At 44.7% G+C, this 23,894-nt stretch overlaps 1 protein-coding gene across 1 annotated transcript in view; it reads left to right on the forward strand.

The window, feature by feature from the left end:
- The window catches only part of LOC111953338 (ras-associated and pleckstrin homology domains-containing protein 1), a 70,891-nt gene that overhangs the window by 26,680 nt on the left and 20,317 nt on the right, over positions 1–23,894 (forward strand). The window contains exons 4-7 of the mRNA XM_070435528.1: positions 19,464–19,586; positions 21,544–21,649; positions 21,887–22,506; positions 23,565–23,654. Of these exons, the coding sequence (XP_070291629.1) occupies positions 19,464–19,586; positions 21,544–21,649; positions 21,887–22,506; positions 23,565–23,654 (939 nt within the window). The remainder of the gene's footprint in view (positions 1–19,463; positions 19,587–21,543; positions 21,650–21,886; positions 22,507–23,564; positions 23,655–23,894) is intronic.

Consider the following 23,894-nt stretch of genomic DNA (forward strand, 5'->3'; position numbering starts at 1 on the left):
CACTAATGGATAAGATTGGGGAGGGGAAGGTGATCCTAGATCTGTACCTACGGAAAACTCTTAACTGTGGGAGGTTTGGGGTGAAGTGTGTCACTWTAGACGTATACTACGGCAGACCTGCCAACATGCACGCATTTTGCGCACCAACTACGTAATTATCTGTCCATGTACGAGATCCGAGTTAAAAGTACGCAGAAATGAATAGGGCCTGATTTTTATTTAAACATTTTATTTTAACATTTTTTTAATAAAAAATAAATCCACTGAGTAAATCTAACATCCCGATTCTCTAGCTGTAACACACAGACATGTACGGAGTGGGGGGATAGTGGTGTCAAGCCTACACTCTACCTGGAGAGACAAAACCAGCTTTCTGACGAGGAGCTGTCCATTGGCCAAGACACCCGCACCTCCTTAGGAAGCCAAGGCAAGCTGGATCTGAAGACCTTCTCTGCAGATGTCAGAAATGTATTTTCTTCTGCAGTAGATTACATGTTCCTGAAATTTCCATTTGGTCGCTGACATTGCCAACAKGCAGACTGCCAAGTTCTCATCCCTCAACTTTTTCATGGCCCACTTTCCCTGCATTATTACTGAGGGAACCTCTGATCTGGTGGAAGATGAGTTTAGACTATTAGGCAACACCATTTGAGCAGAGTCTGGTCAACATGCGCACGGATCAGGCCTGGAGAGAAATTGGGAACAATGAAAATGGGGGGGGCAGCCTGGTCTACTCACACCTTTCGGCTGTGATGCTGGGGATATTGGTCATATTCCATAGCAATGCGAACGAATATTCAGTCCTGTTTCCAAGAACAAAACCCAGTACAAAGCCTCCCTCAGTACAGACATGCTGAGTGCCCTCGTTACCAAAAAGGTTTCAATGATTGTCAGAGGATCTGTTTGCCACAGAGAAGTCTACCCTGATGCCCTGCTGYGTAAGGCTAAATCTGCTAGCTACCAGGCAAATATGTCTAGGAAATGATTTCCTGAACATTTTGAAGGTCTCCAGCAGATTTGTTCTCACCCACTCTTTCCTATCATAGCTTTTTCCTTTTTATTATGGGTAACATGTTTATTTGATACGAAGGCTCTGCTTMAAACACTTGTTGTTCTTATCATATCAGAGTTTTTTTTTTAAATCTCGTGGATAAGACATTTGTACATTTTGTGTCTAAACAATTAACTTGTTATTAGACCTTGTTAGTGACTTTTACCATATGTGTAAATGGAATGCTGTCAAGTATTCCAACCTTTTTATAGACTTGATTTGGTACAATTCTATAATTGCGATCAGACTCACAAACCGCGTGAGCCCCAATTCGGCAAGTACTACGCGCACGAGTTGAATCTCCAATTTGCCACGTGGGTCTGGTAGTCTAAAAWGTTGGACAGGGTTGGCAGGTCTGCTTCTGACTGGCAGGATGCTATTGTTGCTATGGTCTCCATGGAGATGATAAAAAAACACATGTATTGTGCCCTATCGGAGGGTGTGTTTGCGTGTGTACTGTGTGTGTGTGACATTGACTGTTTGTGTGTGTGTCTGTCCTTTAAAAACTAACCATCCCCTTTGGTGGTGAGGGAATCTGACTCTTGAAGATGGAGAGTAAGCCCCCTGGAGCTGAAAATGAACTACTGGGGAACAGTATTGTTGTTTGYGTGTATATGTGGGTACGTCCCAAATTCCATGTGAATGTTGTTGAGTGGTGTTGCACACCCTTCAGGGGCAGGCTGGCATTCCTGAATATTACGGAACGCCAGAGATGGACGGTGCGGAATGGCCGGAAAGCCGGAGGTGGCGTGGTGGACGTGTGGTGGCACTGCTGATGAGACAGGCGAGTGGACAGAGTGACATACTACTGACATTTGCTMGAGTCAGGAGGCCTAACAAGAGAAGACTGTGCATTTTGCCTGTGCGCATGTGTTTCAGCCTACGTACTCGTGTGCAATGTGCCAGTAACCAATTCCCAGCCAGCTGCCAGAGGTCAAGAGGTCAGAGGCTGGCTGGAGCAGCTGGGGCTGCTGGGATGAATGAAGACATTCCCAGCTGTTCTGGGATCTGTGCTGTGGTGTCGGTCGGTCTTTCTGTCTGCCTATAGGGAGACGATGAGCCTGTGCACAGGTCGGGTGTGGATTGGACAGCTCTATACTCACTGTGCTCTTTGTTCCCTAATAGGTGTGTGTTATGCACACTATGTCTACTATGGACACACCACGGTTAGACACTGATGCTTAAATACTAGGATAGCGAGTAAAAGAGACCGAATAGTACAAATATAAACATACAGCAACGTTGTTATTGAGTCGATATCCTAGTTGCCAAGTTATTGTTACTCTGCAAGGAGATTGAGGAATTTTAACACATTAATGGGTTATGTCTATGCTGGGTGACTTCTATTGTGAGTGTGTGTGGCTGTGTTTTTTTTACCCTAGTCTYTTTCTCTGTCTAAATTGGCTTAATGATGATTGCCAAATTTGAAAATCAAACCCAGAAATGATACCTGCCCACGATGGACAAACTGGTGGTTGTTATGAGCCTGGAAACTGTGTGTTACTCATTACCCAAGGATATTAATGATACACTTTCAACTGTTCTGCCTGCTGTTATGGAACCCTGACCTGTTCACCGGACGTGCTACCTGTCCCAGACCTGCTGTTTTCAACTCTCTAGAGACAGCAGGAGCGGTAGAGATACTCTCAATGATCGGCTATGAAAAGCCAACTGACATTTACTCCCGAGGGGCTGACCTGTTGCACCCTCGACAACCACTGTGATTATTATTTGACCCTGCTGGTCATCTATGAACATTTGAACATCTTGGCCATGTTCTGTTATAATCTCCACCCGTTACAGCCAGAAGAGGACTGGCCACCCCTCATAGCCTGGTTCCTCTCTAGGTTTCTTCCTAGGTTCTGGCCTTTCTAGGGAGTTTTTTCTAGCCACCGTGCTTCTACACCTGCATTGCTTGCTGTTTGGGGTTTTAGGCTGGGTTTCTGTACAGCACTTTGAGATATCCACTGATGTAAAAAGGGCTTTATAAATACATTTGAATAATTTGATTGATATCAGATAGTCTATGGTTACAGAGCTAGTGGTTATCATACATAAATGCCTATTTATTCCTGCATCATACATTTCCATAGTAATTTGCATTTCCAAGGACCATGCACAACAGAAATGAATTGTATACTATGTGCCATTTGGCAGAGCTACATAACAGCTCAGTGGCAAAGAGTTTACAGTAAACAACCAAATCGAGCAAGATCACAAGCTAGATGATGATCATATACAGCGCCTTCAGAAAGTATTCACACCCCTTCTCCACATTTATTTGTTACAAAGTMGGATTTAATTKTWGTTTTTTTGTCAACAATCTACACAAAATACTCAAACGTGGAAGAAAAATCTATTTTTTTATTAATGGAAAATACAACACTATCTTGACCAGATAAGTATTCAACCCCCTGAGTCAATACATGTTAGTATCCCCTATGGCAGCGATTTACAGCTGTTAGTCTTTTACTAATAATCTTTGAACGCMCGAGTTCTACAATATTTTCCAATTATTCTTAAACAAAGTTGTCAAGGTCTGTCAAGTTGGTTGTTGATTGTTTCTAGACAGCCATTTTCATGTTTTKAAATATATTTTCAAGTAGATTTAAGTCAAAACATTCAATGTCGTCTTGGTTAGCAACTCCAGTGTATATTTAGCATTGCGTTTTAGGTTATCCCGCTGAAAGGTGAATTTGTCTCCCAGTGTCTGTTGGAAAGCAGACACTGGGAGCCAGAAGAGGACCAGGTTTTCCTCAAGGAATTTTAGCTCTATCCTGTTTATTGTAGCCCCAAAAACTCCCTAGAATACCCATAACATGATGCAGCCMCCACCAATCTTGACAATATGAAGAGATTTGCCTCAAACATAACGCTTTTATTAATTTCTTCGCCACATTTTTTGCAGTATTACTTTAGTGCCTTGATGCAAACAGGATGCATTCCGTACAGGCTTCTTTCTTTCCCTCTGTCAATTAGGTTAGTATTGTAGAGTAACTACAATGTTGATCGATCCTCAGTTATCTCCTATCACAGGTCTTTAAACTCTTTAAAATCATCATTGGCCTCATGGTGAACTCCCTTAACAGTTTCTTTCATCTCAAGCAACTGATTTGGTAGGAAGGGCACCTGTATCTTTGTAGTCACTGGGTGTATTGATACACAATMCAAATTGTAAAATGAATAATAATAATGGCTATTAATAATAATACCCATCTACCAATAGGTGCCCCTTTTTACAATCCATATGAAAACCTCTCCTCCTGCTCCACTTAGGAACCTTACTCTTGTCTGTATGTGTGGGGTACAGAGATGGAGTAGTCATTTAAAAATCACTTTAAACACTATTGCACGCACACAGTGAGTCCATGCAACTTATTATGTGACTTAAGCAAATGTTTACTCCTGAACTTTTTTTGGCTTGCCATAAGAAAACGATTGAATACTTATTGACTCTTTTTTTATAGATTTAAAAAAGAAAAATGAATTTGTAAACATAATTACACTTTGACATTATTGGGTATTTTGTATAGATTAGTGGCACAATCTTAATTTAATCCATTTTAAATTCAGGCTGTAACACAGCAAAATGTGGGAAAGGTCCAGCGGTGTGAATACTTTCTGAAGGCTCTGTATTTGCTATGGGATTAGGGCTGTTGCTGTTACTATGGAGAAACCTGCTGACTTCTAGCTGCTGCCTCTGGGTGGGAACATATCAGCTGGCCAGCTCCTCTCTCTCCTTTTCTCTCTTTCTCCCTCTGTCTTTGTCTTGCTTTCTTTCTCTCTTCACATCTCGTTTTTCTCTCCTCTATATCTCTGTTAGTCTGCTTTCTCTCTCTCTCCTTTCTGCCCCCCCCCTCCTGTTTTAATTGGCTGCGTATGCCAGAGTCACTCTGAGTGATCCTCTCCTCCTACTCTTTCTATTCTCCTCTTTTCCTCTCTGTCTGCTGGCTGTCAGTCGTGCTTGACTGATGCTGTTTTGTCAGTCTGGCCCTCCCCCTACTCATATTATAATGGTCCATTCCCTCCCCTATCATCTCTCTGTCTTCCTCTCTCCCACTTGCCCATCCTTCCCTTTTTAATCTGCTTATTGCAGGAAGTGCTTTGTTCTAGCTTTCATTTAATGCCACAAAGATGGCAAAATGTCTCTGGATTGGATCTCTGCTTCATTGTATGCATTTTGTTGATTTATATCTAGGCTGTATGTCATTTGTGCGTTTTTCCCATTGATGATATTACCAGGGGATGTTGATATACTGTATGACGTTGAATCAAAGCAAGGTCATGTTCATTAGGCACTAAACCTTCGGATACCATCAGAACATGTCGACGGTATGCCCTAATGAACACAACCTTGGCCTGGAGTGAGTTCCTCTCGATTTACTCTCCCGAGCACAAAGGTTCCAGGGCCTGTATTCATAAATTGTCTCAGGCTAGGAGTGCTGATCTAGGATTAGGTCCTCACTGTCCATGTAATCTTATTCGTTATCATCTGAAAGGGAAAACGGATCCTAGAACAGTACTCCTACTCCAAGACGCTTTTTGAATACGGGGCCAGGAGTGATCCACACCCAAATTTACTTTAGACTGTTGCCGTTGTCAATGGATCTCTTTCATAGCCAGTGTGGAGACGATAATCTCCTTTTTGCACGCTGTATGAGGTTGTAGCCTACTAGCCACATACAGTAGTCTCACAGTTATGAACTGATGACGTTCTCCGCCTATGTTTTAATGATCTCTTTGCCCCTCCCTCACTGTGCAAACGGCCCCTTTCATTGACCGACTGAGCATGATGGACGAGGCCTGTTTGCCCAGAGGGGATTAGGGAGAGAGGGGGGGAAGAGGGGATGGAGAGGGGTGAAATAAAAGAAAATGAGCACTGCCGTGTGCCCTGAAATAGCCGCTATTCATTCGTCCACGCTCACCTGCCTGCTTTGTCGCACAGGAGATCAAAGCACTTGAGAGCAGTAATACCAACTATGTTTGGCCTACTCATATAACCCCCCCCCACCACCTCCTACCATTTGGGAGAGTCCAGCCACACCCATATCTATTTTCCTCTCTAGAACAGGACCCAAGGCCAGGGGTGACTCACCCACAGGAACAGTGGGGGTATTGTGACATGGGGTGGTGTCGACAGCTGTTGAAGCAGACTTTCTAAATTTAGTCCGTGTTAAATGTTATAGACTAGACGCATGTGTGCATGGTAAGGAAAAACAAGCCACTGTCATCTATAGCAGCCTTAGTTTGAGATGCTCACGCGCGCACAYACTTCCCAGGGGACAATTTAGCGGTGCTGTGAATATGGGACCCACTCTATAATGAGCCATTACCTCACACACTGGAGTGTTTTTCTTAACCTAGCAGCCCTCTCTAAATGTTTTTTGTTCTTGGTGTTAATTTTTGTTCCACCCCCTCAGGAGACGACAGCTGAGCCCTACCAAACTCACAGGAATGTGCCCCCCCCCCTTCTTTTTCATCTACCTCTCCTGAATGGAATAGTGGGGTTAAAGGGGAAATTCAGCATTTTACAACTTAATGTAAGACTGTTACTCATCCTGTATGGCTTAATTGGTAGAGCATGACATTTTCAACGCCAGGATTATGGGTTTGATTCCGGGTGCCACCCGTAAGTAACGTATACACGCATGACTAAGTCTTTTTGGATAAAAGCGTCTTCTACTTGCCATTTATTATTATTAACTTCCCCTGTAGCTGATTTTCCTAAAATGTTACCATTGTTGTAATAAGAGTGTTGTTTTTTTTCTCCTTTGAGATTTCATTCATCGTGATACGATGTGACGTTGATGCATTTTTGGACCTGAAAAGGCTCTCTACATTGGGGTCAGAATGGAGTTTGTAGTTTGAGAGACAGAGCAAATGAGTGGCAGAGTGAGATAGTATTATGGGTTGGTCTGTGTGTTGTCTGGCTGTCATATTTTTTCTATGGAGGATGCTGTTGAGACGATGTGTCACTGCTGCCACTGTTTTATTAGCCCCTCCGTCCTTCATGCATCAGACACGCACAAGGGAGTTGGTTGTGTGTGTGAGAGCATTGTGTGGGTGGGTGGGGTACGATGCCAAAATTAGACTACATCCACACCCATTTAGAAGTTTGGTTTATGGAAATGTCTATTCAGCCATTACTCATGATGTGTTTTCATACAGCTTACGGCATAGTCACAAACTCTACAGCGTCCACTTTTTTAATCATAAAAGGGTCATCAATCCTCTGTGTTGGAGATAGTGAAGCTAGTGTAGAAAGGTGAGCTGTGTGTGTGTGTGTGTGTGCGCGCACACACTTGCATTCACGCTTACCATGGTCTTGTTCAGTGGGCACGAAACGACCTAGAGCGTTCCAAAACTAAGTGATGTACTATCTGATTCTGAACTTGTTCAGTAAGAAACACGACAAACTCTTTTTCCGTTGCAAAACGTTCTGGTCCTGTAAGCTCTCATGAACAGGACCCAGGACAAGACTGAGAACAACCCAAATAAGCAACAGTGTTCTGTTCCTACTCGGATGCAAAGTGAATTAACGAAGAGACTGCAGACTTCCACGTAATCTCATCTATGATGTAATGGGCAATTCCACAGTAACAAAATGATGACACAAATAGCACAAAACGTCATTCTGTTACCAAACTTTGTACTGTTCTTCAAGTAAATGTGTTTTTGTAAAATTCTCTGTGGAAATTGGAACTCTGCGGTCTCTTCMTTAATTCACTTTCGGTACGTACATTACCATTCAAAAGTTTGGGGTCACTTAGAAATGACCTTGTTTTTGAAAGACAAGCAACATTTTTGTCCATTTTTAAAATAACACCAAATTGATCAGAAATACAGTGTAGATGTTGTAAATGACTATTGTAGCTGGAAATGGATGATTTTTAATGGAATGTCTATGTAGGCCCATTATCATCAACCATCACTCCTGTGTTCCAATGGCACATTGTGTTAGCTAATCCAAGTTTATCATTTTAAAAGGCTAATTGATCAATAGAAAACCCTTTTGCAATCATGTTAGCACAGCTGAAAACTGGTGTTCTTATTTAAAGAAGCAATAAAACTGGCCCTCTTAAGAGTAGTTGAGTATATGGAGCATCAGCATTTGTGGGTTTGCTTACAGGCTAAAAATGCCCAGAAACAAAGACCTTCCTTCTGAAACTCGTCAGTCTATTCTTGTTCTGAGAAATGAAGGCTATTATATGCGAGAAATTGCCAAGAAACTGAAGATCTCGTACAACGCTGTGTACTACTCCCTTCACAGAATAGCGCAAACTGTCTCTAACCAGAAAAGAAAGAGGAGTGGGAGGCCCCGGTGCACAACTGAGCAAGAGGACAAGTACATTAGAGTGTCTAGTTTGAGAAACTGACGCCTCACAAGTCCTCAATGGGCAGCTTCATTAAATAGTACCCGCAAAACACCAGTCTCACCGTCAACAGTGAAGAGGCGACTCTGGGATTCTGGCCTTGTCGGTAGAGTTGCAAAGAAAAATACATATCTCAAACTGGCCAATAAAAGATCTAGTTGGGCAAAAGAACACAGACACTGGACAGAGGAACTCTGCCTAGAAATCCAGCATCCCGGAGTCGCCTCTTCACTTGACTTTAAGACTGGTGTTTTGCGTGTACTATTTAATGAAGCTGCCAGTTTCATTCTATTAGTGTTGAATTGGCCTAATGCCTTCTCCCGTTCTTTCTCGTTCCCTCCCCCCATTCTCATTCTCTCTCTCGCTCCCTCCCTATTTCTCTCTCCCTCATGCTCCTTCCTCTCTCTGCCTAACTCTCCTTATATTCTCTCTCCCTTTTTCTCTCTCCTCCCCTCTCTCTGACTAACTCTCCTTCCATTCTCTCTCTCTCCCTACTTTCTGCTCTATCAATCCTCATCTCCTTGTTTTTGTCCATTCTTTTGGAAAGGGGGATACCTAGTCAATTGCACAATTGAATGCCTTCAACCGAAATGTCTTCCGCATTGAACCCTCTGAATCAGTGTTGCAGGGGGCCTGCCTTAATCGATGTCTACGGCACCCGAGGAGCAGTTGTTGTTGGGGGTTAACTGCCTCGCTCAAGGGCAGAATGACAGATTGTTACACCTTGCCGGCTCAGACATTCGAACCAGCGACTTTTCTGCTTACTGGCCCAGCGCTTTTAACCGCTCTGCTACCTGCCGCTTCTTATCTCTCTCCTTCCCTCCCCCTCTCAAATATACTTAAATAAGGTCAATTGGTTTGCATGTGAAGCATGAGTGGCTAGCTGATTTCTATTCAGATTACACGGAAGTCAACCAAACACCTAGGTTAAACACTGTTCTACTAGGCTACATGCTACATAACATCAGTCTGCATTTATCTGTGTCATTGAGATTCATGTAGTGTTTAAAATTCACATTTATACGGCTTGTGGGGGTGTGTGTGTGGTTATATACAGATGCATAGGCTACAGGTTAGGGTTCTACACCTCCGGACTTGACTGTCAGTGAGCATCCCATGTATGACCTTTGACGCTGCCTGTTGGCCCTCCATAGGCCAACAACATCACGTCCTGTCCCTTCTCTATATGAAACACTCTTCGCCCTTGCCCAGCTTGAGCACTCAACAGTACATTGACAGTTTGTGTGTTCTGTTCTCTATTCCTAGCCTCATGGTTAAGAACTGGAAGCCAGCCATTACGTTCTTTAATTTAGAGCAGTGCTTTTCCAGGACAGTTCCCTCAATCTCTCTCCCCCTTTCTCTTTCCTCTCTTCTCGCTCTCTCCCTCTATATCCCCCTCCTCGGAGGCACAGGCCAACTCAAACTGGTGGCCTAGTGTGGGGCAGACGTGTGTGTTTCCTGTGTACCCCTCCCACTGTGGCAGAGGCTTAACACCACAACATCCCCAGTGGGGCGACCTCTGAACCCTGAGGTGGCCCCTTCTCTCTGACCCCGGTGGTGATGGGAGACAGATGAGGGAGTGTCATGCTCAGGCTTCTCATAGGCACACAAGCCTGGAGAGAGAGTGATGGAGGGAGAAAGAGACACGGGGAGAAAGAGACACGGGGAGAAAGAGACACGGGGAGAAAGAGACACGGGGAGAAAGAGACACGGGGAGAAAGAGACACGGGGAGGAAGTGAAGGGGAGGGAGGGAGTGAAGGAGAGGGATTTATGTTTGTTTTTGTGATAACTCACATAGAACTCACACACCCACACGATGTGTTTTTCAGGTAGTGGTGATGCCCCCGGTTGTAAATCAATCATGCCCTTAGTAGCAGGTGTTCTAACAGCTTTAAGTGAATTAGCACCTGGGACGTGGATTTAAACGGTGCAGCCAACTCTCACGCGTTGCAGCCAACTCTCACGCGTTGGACGTGAGATGCATTTGACCCTCTTCACACACCACACCTTTTTATTTCTCAATTATTGAAAAAAGTACTGCTTTTATTTTCTACTTAATCCAATTCAGTGCGTTTAACTTATCAACTGTGCTTGAAAATTGTTTGGAAATGGGATCATATTCATCTGCAATTCTATATCATGAGCATTCAAGGAGCGGGACACTAATCCGGACGCTTATAAGAAATCCTGCTATGCCCTCAGATAAACAAGTAAAGCGTCAATACAGGATTAAGATTGAACCCTACTACACCGGCTATGAAGCTCGTCGGATGTGGATGGGCTTAAATTATTACAGACTACAAAGGGAAACCCAGACGTGAGCTGCCCAGGGACGCAAGCCTACCAGACGAGCAAAATGCCTTTTATGCAAGCAACACTGAAGCATGCACGTGAGCACCAGCTGTTCTGGACGTCTAAGTGATAACGCTCTCGGTAGCCGATGTGAGCAAGACCTTTAAACAGGTCAACATTCACAAAGCTGCGGGGCCAGGCGGATTACCAGGACGTGTACTCAAAGCATGCGCGGACCAACTGGCAAGTGTCTTCACTGACATTTTCAAACTCTCCCTTCTGAGTCTGTAATACCTACATGTTTCAAGCAGACCACCATAGTCCCTGTGCCTAATGATGACCTGCCTAATGATTACCGCCCCATAGCACTCATGTCGGTAGCCATGAAGTGCTTTCAAAGGCTGGTCATGGCTCACATCAACATCATCCTGGATACCCTAGACCCACTCCAATTCGCATACCGCCCCAACAGATCCACAGATGACGCAATCTCAATCGCACTCCACACTGCCCTTCCCACTAGGACAAAAGGAACAGCTATGTGAGAATGCTGTTCATTGACTACAGCTCAGCGTTCAACACCATAGTGCCCACGAAGCTCATCACTAAGCTAAGGACCCTGGGACTAAACACCTCCCTCTGCAACTGGATCCTGGACTTCCTGACGGGCCGCCCCCAGGTGGTAAGGGTAGACAACAACACGTCTGCCACACTGATCCTCAACACAGAGGCCCCTCAGGGGTGTGTACTTAGTTCCCTCCTGTATTCCCTGTTCACCCACAACTGCGTGGCCAAACATGACTCCAACACCATTAAGTTTGCTGACGACACAACAGGGATAGGCCTGATTACCGACAATGATGAGACAGCCTATAGGAGGAGGTCAGGAAAACAACCTCTCCCTCAATGTGAGCAAGAAAGGAGCTGATCGCGGACTACAGGAAAAGCCGGGCCGAACAGGCCCCCATTAACATCGACGGGGCTGTAGTGGAGCTGGTCGAGAGTTTCAAATGTCCACATCACCAACGATCTATCATGGTCCAAACACATCAAGATAGTCGTAAAGAGGGCACGACAAAACCTTTTCCCCCTCAGGAGACTGAAAAGATTTGGCATGGGTCCCCAGATCCTCAAAAAGTTCTACAGCTGCACCATCGAGAGCATCCAGACCGGTTGCATCAACGCCTGGTATGGCAACTGCTCGGCATCTGGCCGTAAGGTTCTACAGAGGGTAGTGTGAACGGCCCAGTGCATCATTGGGGCCAAGCTTCCTGCCATCCAGGACCTATATAATAGGCGGTGTCAGAGGAAAGCCCATAAAATTGTCAAGTCTAGGACCAAAAGGCTCCTTAACAGCTTCTACCCCCAAGCCTTAAGAATGCTGAACAATTAATCAAATGCCACCAGACTTCTACCCCCCCCTGCCCCTCCATTTGTTTTGTACACTGCTGCTACTCGCTGTTTATTATCTATGCATAGTCACTTCACCCCTACCTACATGTACAAATTACCTCGACTAACCAGTACCCCCGCACATTAACTCAGTACTGGTACCCCCTGTATATAGCCTTGTTATTGTTATTTTGTTTTTTAAATTGTAAATTTCATTTTTGGTAAATATTTTCTAAACGTTTCTTGAACTGCACTGTTGGTTAAGGGCTTGTAAGTAAGCATTTCACGGTAAGGTCTACACTTGTTGTATTTGGCGCATGTGACAAATAAAGTAACCATGTCAGCTTCACCTGGGAGATCCTTCATTTTCCTGCCACTGCACTGTGTACCCTGACAGATTGAAGGTTGTAATTGGTTTAGTATGGGTCCGGGGCCAAGGCAATTGGATGCACATCAAACGCCTCTCTATGCTGTGGCTGGTGTGCAGCTAAAATATAGACCAATGAGTGTGCTTATCATAGTAAGAACACTACTGTTATTCCACATCATTTTTATTATTTTCACTTCCCAATTTTTCTAGTGTAGTTGGGCTATTTGAAATCGAATATGCCAGCTTGAGTCTTTTGCCCCCAGAACAGCCTCAATTCGTTGGGGCATGGACTCTACAAGTTGTCAAAAGCATTCCATGGGGATGCTGGCTCATGTTAACTCCAGTGCTTCCCACAGTTGTCAAATTGGCTGGATGTCCTTTGGTGGGTGGACCGTTCTTAAAACCCAGCAGCGTTGCAGTTCTTGACACAAACCTCCTCCCCTTCATCTACACTCATTTTGAAGTGGATTTAACAAGGGACGTCAGTAAGGGATCATAGCATTCACCTGGTCAGTCTGTCATGGAAAGAGGTGTTCATAATGTTTTGTACACTCAGTACAAAACATCATAGGTTTAACCTAGATCATAGCTTTCACCTGGATTCAATGGCCAGTTTATTAGGTACGCTCATCTAGTACCAGGTCAGACCTCCTTTGCCTCCATAACAGCCTGAATTCTTGCTGCAGATTGGACGGCGATACAACTGGTTAAATAAAATAACAATAGAAACTCCTCCGCCACCAGCCTGTACCGTTGACACCAGGCAGGATGGGTTCATGGACTAATAGTGCTTACGCCAAATCCTGACTGCCCTTGGCATGACACACCAGGAACCGGGATTCGTCGACCCAGGCAATGTTTTTCCACTCCTCAATTGTCCAGTGTTGTTGATTGTGTGTCCACTGGAGCCGCTTCTCCTTGTTTTTAGCTGATAGCAGTGGGAGTAGGTGTGGTCGTCTGCTGCAATTCCCCATCCGTGACAAGGATCGAAGAGTTGTGTGTTCCGAGATGCCATTCTGCACACCGCTGTTGTACTACACCGTTATTTGTCTGTTTGCGGCCCGCCTGTTAGCTTGCACCATTCTTGCCATTCTCCTTTGACCTCTCTCATCAACGAGCTGTTTTCGCCCACAGGACTGGCACTGACTGGATGTTTTTGTTTTTGTCGCACCATTCTCGGTAAACCCTAGACGCTGTCGTGCGGGAAAAGCCCAGGAGGGCGGCCGTTTCTGAGATACTGGATCCGGAGCGTCTGGCACCGATCATACCGTGCTCATTAGTCCCTTAGGTCACTCGTTTTGCCCATTCTAAAGTTCAATCGAACAGTAACTGAATTCCTCGATGCCTGCCTGCTTCTTTATAGCAAGCCACGGCCACGTGACTCACTGTCTGTTGGACCGATCCATTTTTTTGTTAACGGGGTGGTGTACCTAATACACTGGCCTGGTAGTGTAGGCCAAGTCATGAGAATAGGCTATATTGAAACGCCCCTTGCCTCAAATATCCGGTCTTTAGTATTGTGCACAAGCTGCTAGGCAGAAACGATATGCATAAATGCAAAGTAGCTTTCCTATGTAGAGTCAGATGGTGGCAACGTTTTGCCAGTCATCCTCACCCACTGAAGATTTATTTTCATGAGATTTTTCTTGAATGTGGGGTAATTTGTAGAAATCAAATGTCACATGAACATATTCAAACCCCAAGTATTTGGGAAGCATAGATCAGGGGCGGCGAACCCTCTTGGAGCGCAACCTCCTATGCAGTATTTTCTATGGTCCTATTGGTTAGACACTGCCACCAACGTTTAGTATTAGCATTTTCTAACCATAAACCAATGTAATTTAATGACCCCCAATTAGCATACTCAATGTCATGCCCAAATAATCTCAAAGTAATTGAAGCCAAGTCATGGAGAATCCTGACCTGTGATAATTAAAAGAAAATCGAAATCCACCCAGGTCATGGGCTTTGGCCATGTAAAAAATATGTAGAATTGCAGGAAATTAGCTTTAAAACAGAATTTTTGGGAACCACCAGACCACCGGTTAGGAGTGGAGCCGATGACAACAGCTTGGAGTGAGAATTCCCATCTTCAATAGTTGGCAGCACTGTTTAAAGCTTATGGTCAACAACCCAAAAAGTGTGTGTGTCTATAATTTTATTACAGCAAGGGGAGTGCTGTCAGACTACAGGCAAATACAGGTCAGACTACAGGCAGTGGCTGATCGCTCATCTCTATACTTGCTTCCCAAATGGCACCCTATTCCCTATATAGTGTTCTACTTTTGACCGGGGCCCATAGGGTGCCATTTCGGACGCAGCAGTCTATATGATAGCACCACCAGTGTATTTGCAAACAGAAAGGAGGCTTATTTTATTCCGTTTTTTTCCTCTTCCTCTTCCTGTCCTCCTCGGTTAGCCATGATGTCATGCTGTAAAGAAGCCCTGTCCCTGGCGCTGTAACAATGGCGATGCTGGGTTTTGATTGACTGCTGGGCTTGGGCGTTGTTATGGAACAGCCTGTGGGGGAAATTAGGCCATTTCCTGTTCTGACCCCCCCCCCCCCCCCCCCCCCCCCCCCCCCCCCCCCCCCCCCCCCCCCCCCCCCCCCCCCCCCCCCCCCCCCCCCCCCCCCCCAACCGTCACCCTGTCCCACCACTTGCCGCGCGCACAGCTACTACATACACACACAAACGGGTGTGTGCCCTGTTCACTGTACATTGTGTATCTCACATATATGGTGGCCATGCAAACTAAATGGTTGACTGGGATGGCCAAGGGGTCTTAGGGGGGCGATGGTTGGGCAGCTGTAGAGACACAGTGTGGGAAGACTGTGTGCGTGTAACTGTCCATGCCTGTAAATTTGCACAGTCGCATACACACAACAGTGGTTCTGTGTAAGCTAGCTATCTTGAATGTGTCCGCTCATGATCCGAAACAGACTCCTTTCCAGCTGCTGTGCGTATTTTGCACGCATGAACTTTTGTGTGTTGTGAGTGAGGGTGTGAGTGAGGGTATAAGTGTCTGTCTGTGTGTTTATGGCCTGTGCCGGTGCCCACCAGGCCCACTCACACACTCAGCCAAACTAGGCCCAAATCACAGGCTGGTTAACCACAGGATGCTAACTGCAACTCAGCACAGCAGCCCTTTTCTCCCTCCCTGTTCTCTCTTCTTTCCCTCACTCTGAGCCCTCCCTGCTCGCTCACTCTCTCTCTCCCTCTTTCCTTCCTCCCTGCTCCCTCTGCCTTTCTTTCTCCCTTCCTCTCTCACTCTTCTGCTTCTTCCTCTCGCTCCTTCTTTGAGCCGTTAACGCAGAAGAAAATAAGGATTTGGAGGTAGAGATGCAGCGAAGTATGTAAGCTCTCTTTTCTCTCCTCTCTCTTCTCTCTGCTTTCTCTCTTCTCTCTGCTTTCTCTCTTCTCTCTGCTCTCTCTTTTCTCTCTGCTTTCTCTCTTCTCTCTGCTTTCTCTCTTCTCTCTGCTCTCTCTTTTCTCTCTGCTCTCTCTCTGCTCTCTGCTCTCTCTCTGCTCTCTCTCTTCTCTCTGCTCTCTCTCTCAGGGGAATAAGAGAGGGGATTTTCAAAGCAAGCCCTTCTTGCCTTTCCTCTCCACTGCTCCCTCCACACTTAAACACATTGCTCCCCACTTTGAGACATTGCTATTAAGTTATACGACCTCCCACACACACATACACTCCAACATAATGCTGCAGAAAATGATACTGTACAGATACAAGCTCAAAGCTGATCTTGGATCAGATTGCGGGTCACACACAGCTTTATTCTCGTGGAATCTCAGGACTTTTTGAGTGAATGTTTGACCATTAACAATCCTATTTTTCCCTAACTCCTAAACCTAACCTAACCTTAACCCTAACCCCAAAACCATAAACCTAACCCTTAAGCTTAAAATAGCATTTGAAAAAAGTGTTTTTCTACACTGTCAAGCCATTCGGGTGAATTGTTAGGACATTGGGGTCCTGATAAGGTAGGAAAACAAGTATACACACACACACACAGTATCAAAAACAGGGGTCAATTTGGGGTTAGCCCCCCTATGTACCTGTAGAGGGTCCTGTTGTCTGGTACAGTCCCCTATCAAGGGGCTCACAGCACAGTTAGGGGGAAGCACTATACCCCCTGGAAAACCAATGAAATTACCTTAGGCCTGAGCTTCTAACAGTTTGTTCCATCTGAGTGGGCTGCTATCAGACCTGGCTTCAAATACTTGATTGAGCTCTCCTGGTGCAATGGAACCCATAGAATATACCCCAAACTGCAAACCTGCCTGCCTGGCACTCTAGGCAGGCTTGAGCAAATGTTCAAAGTATTTTAACGATTTCAAATAGTATTTGAACCCAGGTCTGGCTGTTGTAGGGGTTAATGTACTGTAGGAACACAGGGAAATATTGTGGGGATAACACTGTGCCTCCGTGTCTTTTAGGCTACTTTGTCACACACTGCTGCCATGCCCGTGATCCCATGTAGCCGTGTGTGTGCTTGTTTCTGTCTCACTTCTCACTAGTTTGTGCGTGTGAAAAGCGAGGAGGGGGGGCGTAGTCATTGAAATCTGTGGTTACAGTTTAGTGGTAGAGGGTGTGCATGTGTACAGTTGAAGCCAGACGTTTACATACACTTAGGTTGGAGTCATTAAAACTTGTTTTTCAACCACTCCACAAATGTCTTGTTAATAACAAACTATAGTTTTGGCAAGTCGGTTAGGACATCTACTTTGTGCATTACACAAGTCATTTTTCCAACAATTGTTTACAGACAGATTATTTAACTTATAATTCACTGTATCACAATTCCAGTGGGTCAGAAGTTTACATGCACTAAGTTGACTGTTCCTTTAAACAGCTTGGAAAATTCCAGAAAATTATGTCATGGCTTTTTGACGCTTCTGATAGGCTAATTGACATCATTTGAGTCAATTGGAGGTGAACCTGTGGATGTATTTAAAGGCCTACATTCAAACTCAGTGCCTCTTTGCTTGACATCATGGGGAAATCAAAAGAAATCAGCCAGACCTCAGAAAAAAAAATTGTAGACCTCCACAAGTCTGGTTCATCCTTGGGAGCAATTTCCAAACGCTTGAAGGTACCACGTTCATCTGTACAAACAATAGTACGCAAGTATAAACACCATGGGACCACGCAGCCGTCATACCGCTCAGGAAGGAGACGCGTTCTGTCTCCTAGAGATGAACATATTTTGGTGAGAAAAGTGCAAATCAATCCCAGAACAACAGAAAGTACCTCGTGAAGATGCTGGAGGAAACGGGTACAAAAGTATCTATATCCACAGTAAAACGAGTTCTATATCGACATAACTTGAAAGGCCGCTTATCAAGGAAGAAGCCACTGCTCCAAAACCCCCATAAAAAAGCCAGACTACGGTTTTCAACTGCACACGGGGACAAAGATTGTACTTTTTGGAGGAATGTCCTCTGGTCTGATGAAACAAAAATAGAACTCACCAAAAAAATGAAATTCACCCAACTTATTATGGGAAGCTTGTGGAAGGCTACCCGAAACGTTTGACCCAAGTTAAACAATTTAAAGGCAATGCTACCAAATACTAATTGCGTGTATGTACATTTCTGACCCACTGGGAATGTGATGAAAGAAATAAAAGCTGAAATAAATCATTCTCTCTACTATTATTCTGACATTTTCACATTCTTAAAATAGTGGTGAATCCTAACTGACCTAAGACAGGGAATTTTTACTAGGATTAAATGTCAGGAATTGTGAAAAACGGAGTTTAAATGTATTTGGCTGAGGTGTATGTAAACTTCCGACTTCAACTGTATGTGCCCATGTGTGAGGGAGTGTTTTCTTGTGTCCCACTGTGTATGGCTGTGCCTCCCCATGTCCTCATGGAGCCTATCAGTAGATAAAGATAAGATAGCATTCCTCTGACTGGATCCCATGCTGTGTTTTCGCTCCTAAGGTTGTGTGACACTAATACTCCACTAAACTGTCTCCCTCTCCAACCAGGAAGTGATGCAATAGGAACAGGATGTGAAGGGGTCAGCTATTACACCAATATGCTTCTGTCTACACAAGGTTGGAGTGGATCAGAAAGGAGTGGGGTCAGAGATTGGTTTAGTCACACAGATGTGGGTGGGGTTAGGGGAAGGGGCTTCGGTGTGTGCGCGTGCACAGGGGCTTTAAAGGCTTGTAGTGTCACTGGCTCAAGTTCTACCGGTGTGGCATTTAGTCATGACACTGCACATGATTTACACACTGAGAATCATTATCCCAGCAGTGTAAAAGGTGGGAAATAAATAAATCACCTATTTTCTAATCTTTCCACAAGAGGGCGCTCTGTCATTGTCATTAGATGGCACAATGAGGCTCTGTGATACGAACACCATGGCACTGTCCCAAGTGGCACCCCATTCCCTTTATAATGCATTACAGAGCCCTAGTGCACAATAAAGGGAATAGGGTGCAATTTGGGACACAGTTCATGACTGGCTGTGGCTGACAGTCGACTTTGACTCTCATCACCAATGTCTGACCATAGGTATGATGGGTTTATTGAAGCCATAACGTTCTTTATAAATCGATGTGGCGCCTATGTGGACTGTGTCATGCGGTCATTTCAGTGCTCACTACTGTACAAAACAGCCAAGCAGTATGGGCAGCCACTCGTGGGGAATAGGCCTTGGCTCAACTCAGTAGGCCTTTCAACGGCATCCAGCATGTGCTATACTGTATCTCGTGCAGACAACAGGGAATAGCCTCCTGCCGTTGCGCAGCCGTATCTCTCCACATTATAGAGCTCTTTTTGGCGGTTGCCATGGTAACACGTAAGAAGGTTGAGCTGGTGACGTTGTGGATTCATCGCGGCCACTGTGTGATGGAATTCTTTCTTAGTAAATGTGTCTGCGTATGCTTGTGAATTGAAATGTTTTAATCCTTTCAACTGTAATGGGATTCCTGTATTCAAATGAGGTACTCTGTGTCTGCCTCCAGATGGCGGATATGTCTGATGATGAGCTGGACCACGGGGCAGAGGAGGAGGACAGTGATAAGGAAGACCAGGACCTAGACAAAATGTTTGGAGCCTGGTTGGGAGAGCTGGACAAACTCACACAGGTATTGCAGTAGGGGAGGATGGGCGTATCCTGGTAGCCATGTCATGGATACCATATCGTGGCAACGGTATCCTAGCAAACCATATCCAAGTAACCATATTCTAGTAACAATATCATAGTAATAGTGTCCATGCAACCATGTCCTAGTAACTGTAACCTAGTAACCGTACCCTTGCAATCGTATCCTGGTAACCGTATCTCGCCAACCATATTATCCTAGTTTCCCACCCATTCGCTGAGTCATGTTAGCTTTCTTCCACTTCCTTCAAGCCTGTTAAAGTCTGGTATTGTTATGCATTAAAGACATGCTCCGGTACTTTGTTTCATGTGTAGTAGAGGTCGACCGATTATGATTTTTCAACGCCGATACCGATTATTGGAGGACCAAAAAAGCCGGTAATCGGCTGATTAATCTATATATATATATATATATATATATTTTGTTGTAATAATGATAATTACAACAATACTGAATTAACACTTATTTTAACCTAATATAATACATAAATAAAATGAATTTAGTCTTAAATAAATAATGAAACATGCTCAATTTGGTTTAAATAATGCAAAAACAGTGTTGGAAAAAAAAGTAAAAGTGCGATTTAAAAAAAATCTAACGTTTAAGGTCCTTGCTCAGAACATGAGAACATATAAAAGCTGGTGGTTCCTTTTAACATGTCTTCAATATTCCCAGTAAAGAAATATTAGGTTGCAGTTATTAATAGGAATTATGACGTGTCGACTATTTCTCTCTATACCATTTGTATTTCATATACCTTTGACTATTGGATGTTCTAATAGGCACTTTAGTATTGCCAGCCTAATCTCGGGAGTTGATAGGCTTGAAGTCATAAACAGCGCTGTGCTTCAAGCATTGCTAAGAGCTGCTGGCAAACGCTGTAAAGTTTGAATGAATGCTTACGAGCCTGCTGCTGCAAACGGGTGGCAACCCTAAGTCAAAATATTGCTGTTACATTGCACAACCTGTGTCATAATTATGTAAAATTCTGGCAAGTTAGTTCGCAACGAGCCAGGCGGCCTAAACTGTTGCATACACCCTGACTGCGTGCAATGAACGCAAGAGAAGTGACACAATTTCCCTAGTTAATATTGCCTGCTAACATAATTTYTTTTAAACTAAAATATCTACGTTTAAATAAAATATACTTATGTGTATTGATTTAAGAAAGGCAAAAGATGTTTATGGTTAGGTACATTCGTGCAATGATTGTGCTTTTTTCGTGAATGCGCCTTTGTTAAATCATCACCCGTTTGGCGAAGTAGGCTGTGATTCGATGATGAATTAACAGGCACCGCATTGATTATATGCAACGCAGGACAAGCTAGTTAACCTAGTGATATCATCAACCATGTGTAGTTAACTAGTGATTATGTTAAGATTGATTGTTTTTTTAATAAGATAAGTTTAATGCWAGCTAGCACCTTACCTTGGCTCCTTGCTGCATTCGCGTAACAGGTGGTCAGCCTGCCACGCAGTTTCCTCGTGGATTGCAATGTAATCGGCCATAATCGGTGTCCAGAAATCCCGATTACCGATTGTTATGAAAACTTGAAATCGGCCCTAATTAATTGGCCATGCCGATTTTAATCGGTCGACCTCTAATGTGCAGTTCATACATGCATAATCTGAGAAGAATTACTGTTTTACCTCAATTAGCCATGGAATCACTAGTTTGAAAACAACTGTTTTCTGGAATCTGTGTGGTGCCATTTTCCCTACATTTACCCCCACGTGGGCCAGTCCCCTAGCAATTTGAGTTTCAGCCTCTCACCATTTGAGTGACAGCTAGCAAGAMACACACACAGTAGAGCGAGAGGGCAATAATTTGTGAGGTAGTACACAATATTGGGGGACTATTCAGAACTAGTGGCTAAAAAGTATCAGAGAATATCTTTAAGCTAGTRGTGATTTTGATAGTGTGATTTGTCCTCTACAGAGTCTGGATGACGGGAAGCCACAGAAGCCGGTCCAGAAGGCCCCTCTCAGACAGGAAACCAACATGGCTAACTTTTCGTACCGCTTCTCCATGTACAACATCAACGGTAARACACACACTCAGACCTATATGCCCTACCTACTTCCTGAAGAGCATGGTGTCTGTGACATGCCTGTGTGACCCACACCACCATTGCTTTACTGCTGTGCAAAAGTATATTTTCAACCGTCACACTTTCATGAAATCAATATTTTAGCTTCTGTTTAGTGTATGTGTGTATGTACTAGCATGTGTTTATTCAAAATAATGTGGATTCACAGTCCTCTATTCCCCCTCCTTACAGAGGCTCTGAACCAGACGACAGAGACCGTAGACCTGGATGCCCTGATGGCTGACTTGTGTTCCATAGAACAGGAGCTCAGCACCATCGGCAAGCCCAACACCGGCACCGCCCGCCAGGCTAAATGTCAACAGCGATGCCCGGGGGGTCGCAGCGCCAGTGTCAAGCAAACAGGCAGCGGTGGGGGGAGTAGCAGCGGGGGCAGCACCAGCAGTAGTACCCGGGCGTCACCGGCCTCCACCGTCCGAGGGGGCAGCTCCAACTCCCACGGGCGCCCGTCGGCATCGAACTTCTCGCTGGACGACATCACRGCCCAGTTGGAGCAGGCGTCACTMAGCATGGACGAGGCGGCGCACCAGACTTCTTCCTCCTACTCCTCGACCACCCTCCGGCGCCCCTCGGCGACTTCCTCGTCCTCGCAGCACCGGAGGACGGGCTCAGTGGGCACGGTTAGTGAACACGAGGCGGGGGGCCACTCCTCGAGGTCCAGCGTTAATTCTGCATCCGCGTCCAGCATGGACTCTCTGGATATCGACAAGGTGCTGTCTAGGACAGTAGGAGGGCCCGAGCAGGAAGGGGGTTCACAAGGCCCCCAGCCGCCACAGGGCCCAGCCAGTACTGAGGTAACACACTCCAATCTTCACAATCCTGTTTTCCCAATTGTTTCCTAAAAACTAACTAAGATGTACCATGAATAACAATATCTCTTCGTGAAACATTATTACCACTGATAGTTTGTTCATTTCTATCCTCTGTTGTCGTCTGTATGAGAGTCAGCCTGCAAACAAKGCCCAGTTATCTCCGCCTATCAAAAGCCCCTTTTCCATGTGCAGGCTTTTAGTTTGGGCAGGATAATGATTGCCGTTTATGGGGCATTGTGGGACTTCCTTTATTCAGACTAAAAGGGTGGGCTGGCTGTMTGAGTTATGACAGTGAAAGGCTGTTTGGTTAGGGGGAAAAATAAACTGCTGCAGTGGTTTGTTTGTTCAAACATGTTGAATGATGATGAATGGTATGATGATGAATGGTATGATGATGAATGTGTGTGTGTACGCACGTCCTCTCGAAACCACCCTCTCTAGTTCCCTGCATGGTGTTTTGAAGTCCCAACTGCATGTCAAATGTGCACCGTACAACTCATTGTATTACATTTGTTTGCTATCCGTGTAACACACAATGTTGTGTGTGTATACTACCCATTGGAAAGTGTGGTATTTACAGTACAGTGAGTGAATGCATTGTAATCACTGAAGTCTGCATGTGTGATATGGATTACAATGTATCTACTGTACCCATTTTGCTGTAAACTCAACCTGCTTGACTTAAGTGCGGGAAGTTAGTTTAGGTTTACAAGATGGAAAGGAGAAAATATATATGCCACTTAGCTTTTATACAAAGCGACTAACAGAACAGTGCATGCATACATACAGTATGTAGTACGTTATCACTAATTGAACCCACACCCTGGCATTGCTAGCGCCGCACATGACCACATATAGAATCAGTATGCAATGGAGAGATTGAATAAGTGGAAGGTAAGGTGTTGAAAGGAAAATGTGAACATTTTAAATAGAGAAAGAGAGCTACATGAATAAAGTGCACCTTCCCCGTCCCCTTGCATGTTTACTGTGTGTGTGTTTGCATCCTCTCTGCACCCATAATGCACCTCCCCGTTTCCCAGCATGCCTCACTACTGCGACGGGCCAATGGTAAGCCGGCCAGACGGCAGCTTGACTTCACCTCACGGGAGGATGAAGTAGATCTGGACACTGTAAGTGTGTGTGTGTGTGTGTTTTGGAGAAAAAGCAAGACCTGTATGTAGTGTACAGTAGGTGTGTGATTGTGTACAGGTGAGTATTAGCAATCACCTTCAGTAATCACAGCAGTATCATCTTTAGAAAATGTGCTTTTGATAAATCGTCTCTCTTCCCCATCCACAGCGATCTAATATGACTACCACCACAATCAATGCTCCAACTTTTGGACCTCTCTTGCTTCCACACTTTAACAC

The sequence above is a fragment of the Salvelinus sp. IW2-2015 genome, linkage group LG27 (genome assembly GCF_002910315.2).
Source record: "Salvelinus sp. IW2-2015 linkage group LG27, ASM291031v2, whole genome shotgun sequence".
In the NCBI taxonomy this organism is placed as follows: domain Eukaryota; kingdom Metazoa; phylum Chordata; class Actinopteri; order Salmoniformes; family Salmonidae; genus Salvelinus; species Salvelinus sp. IW2-2015.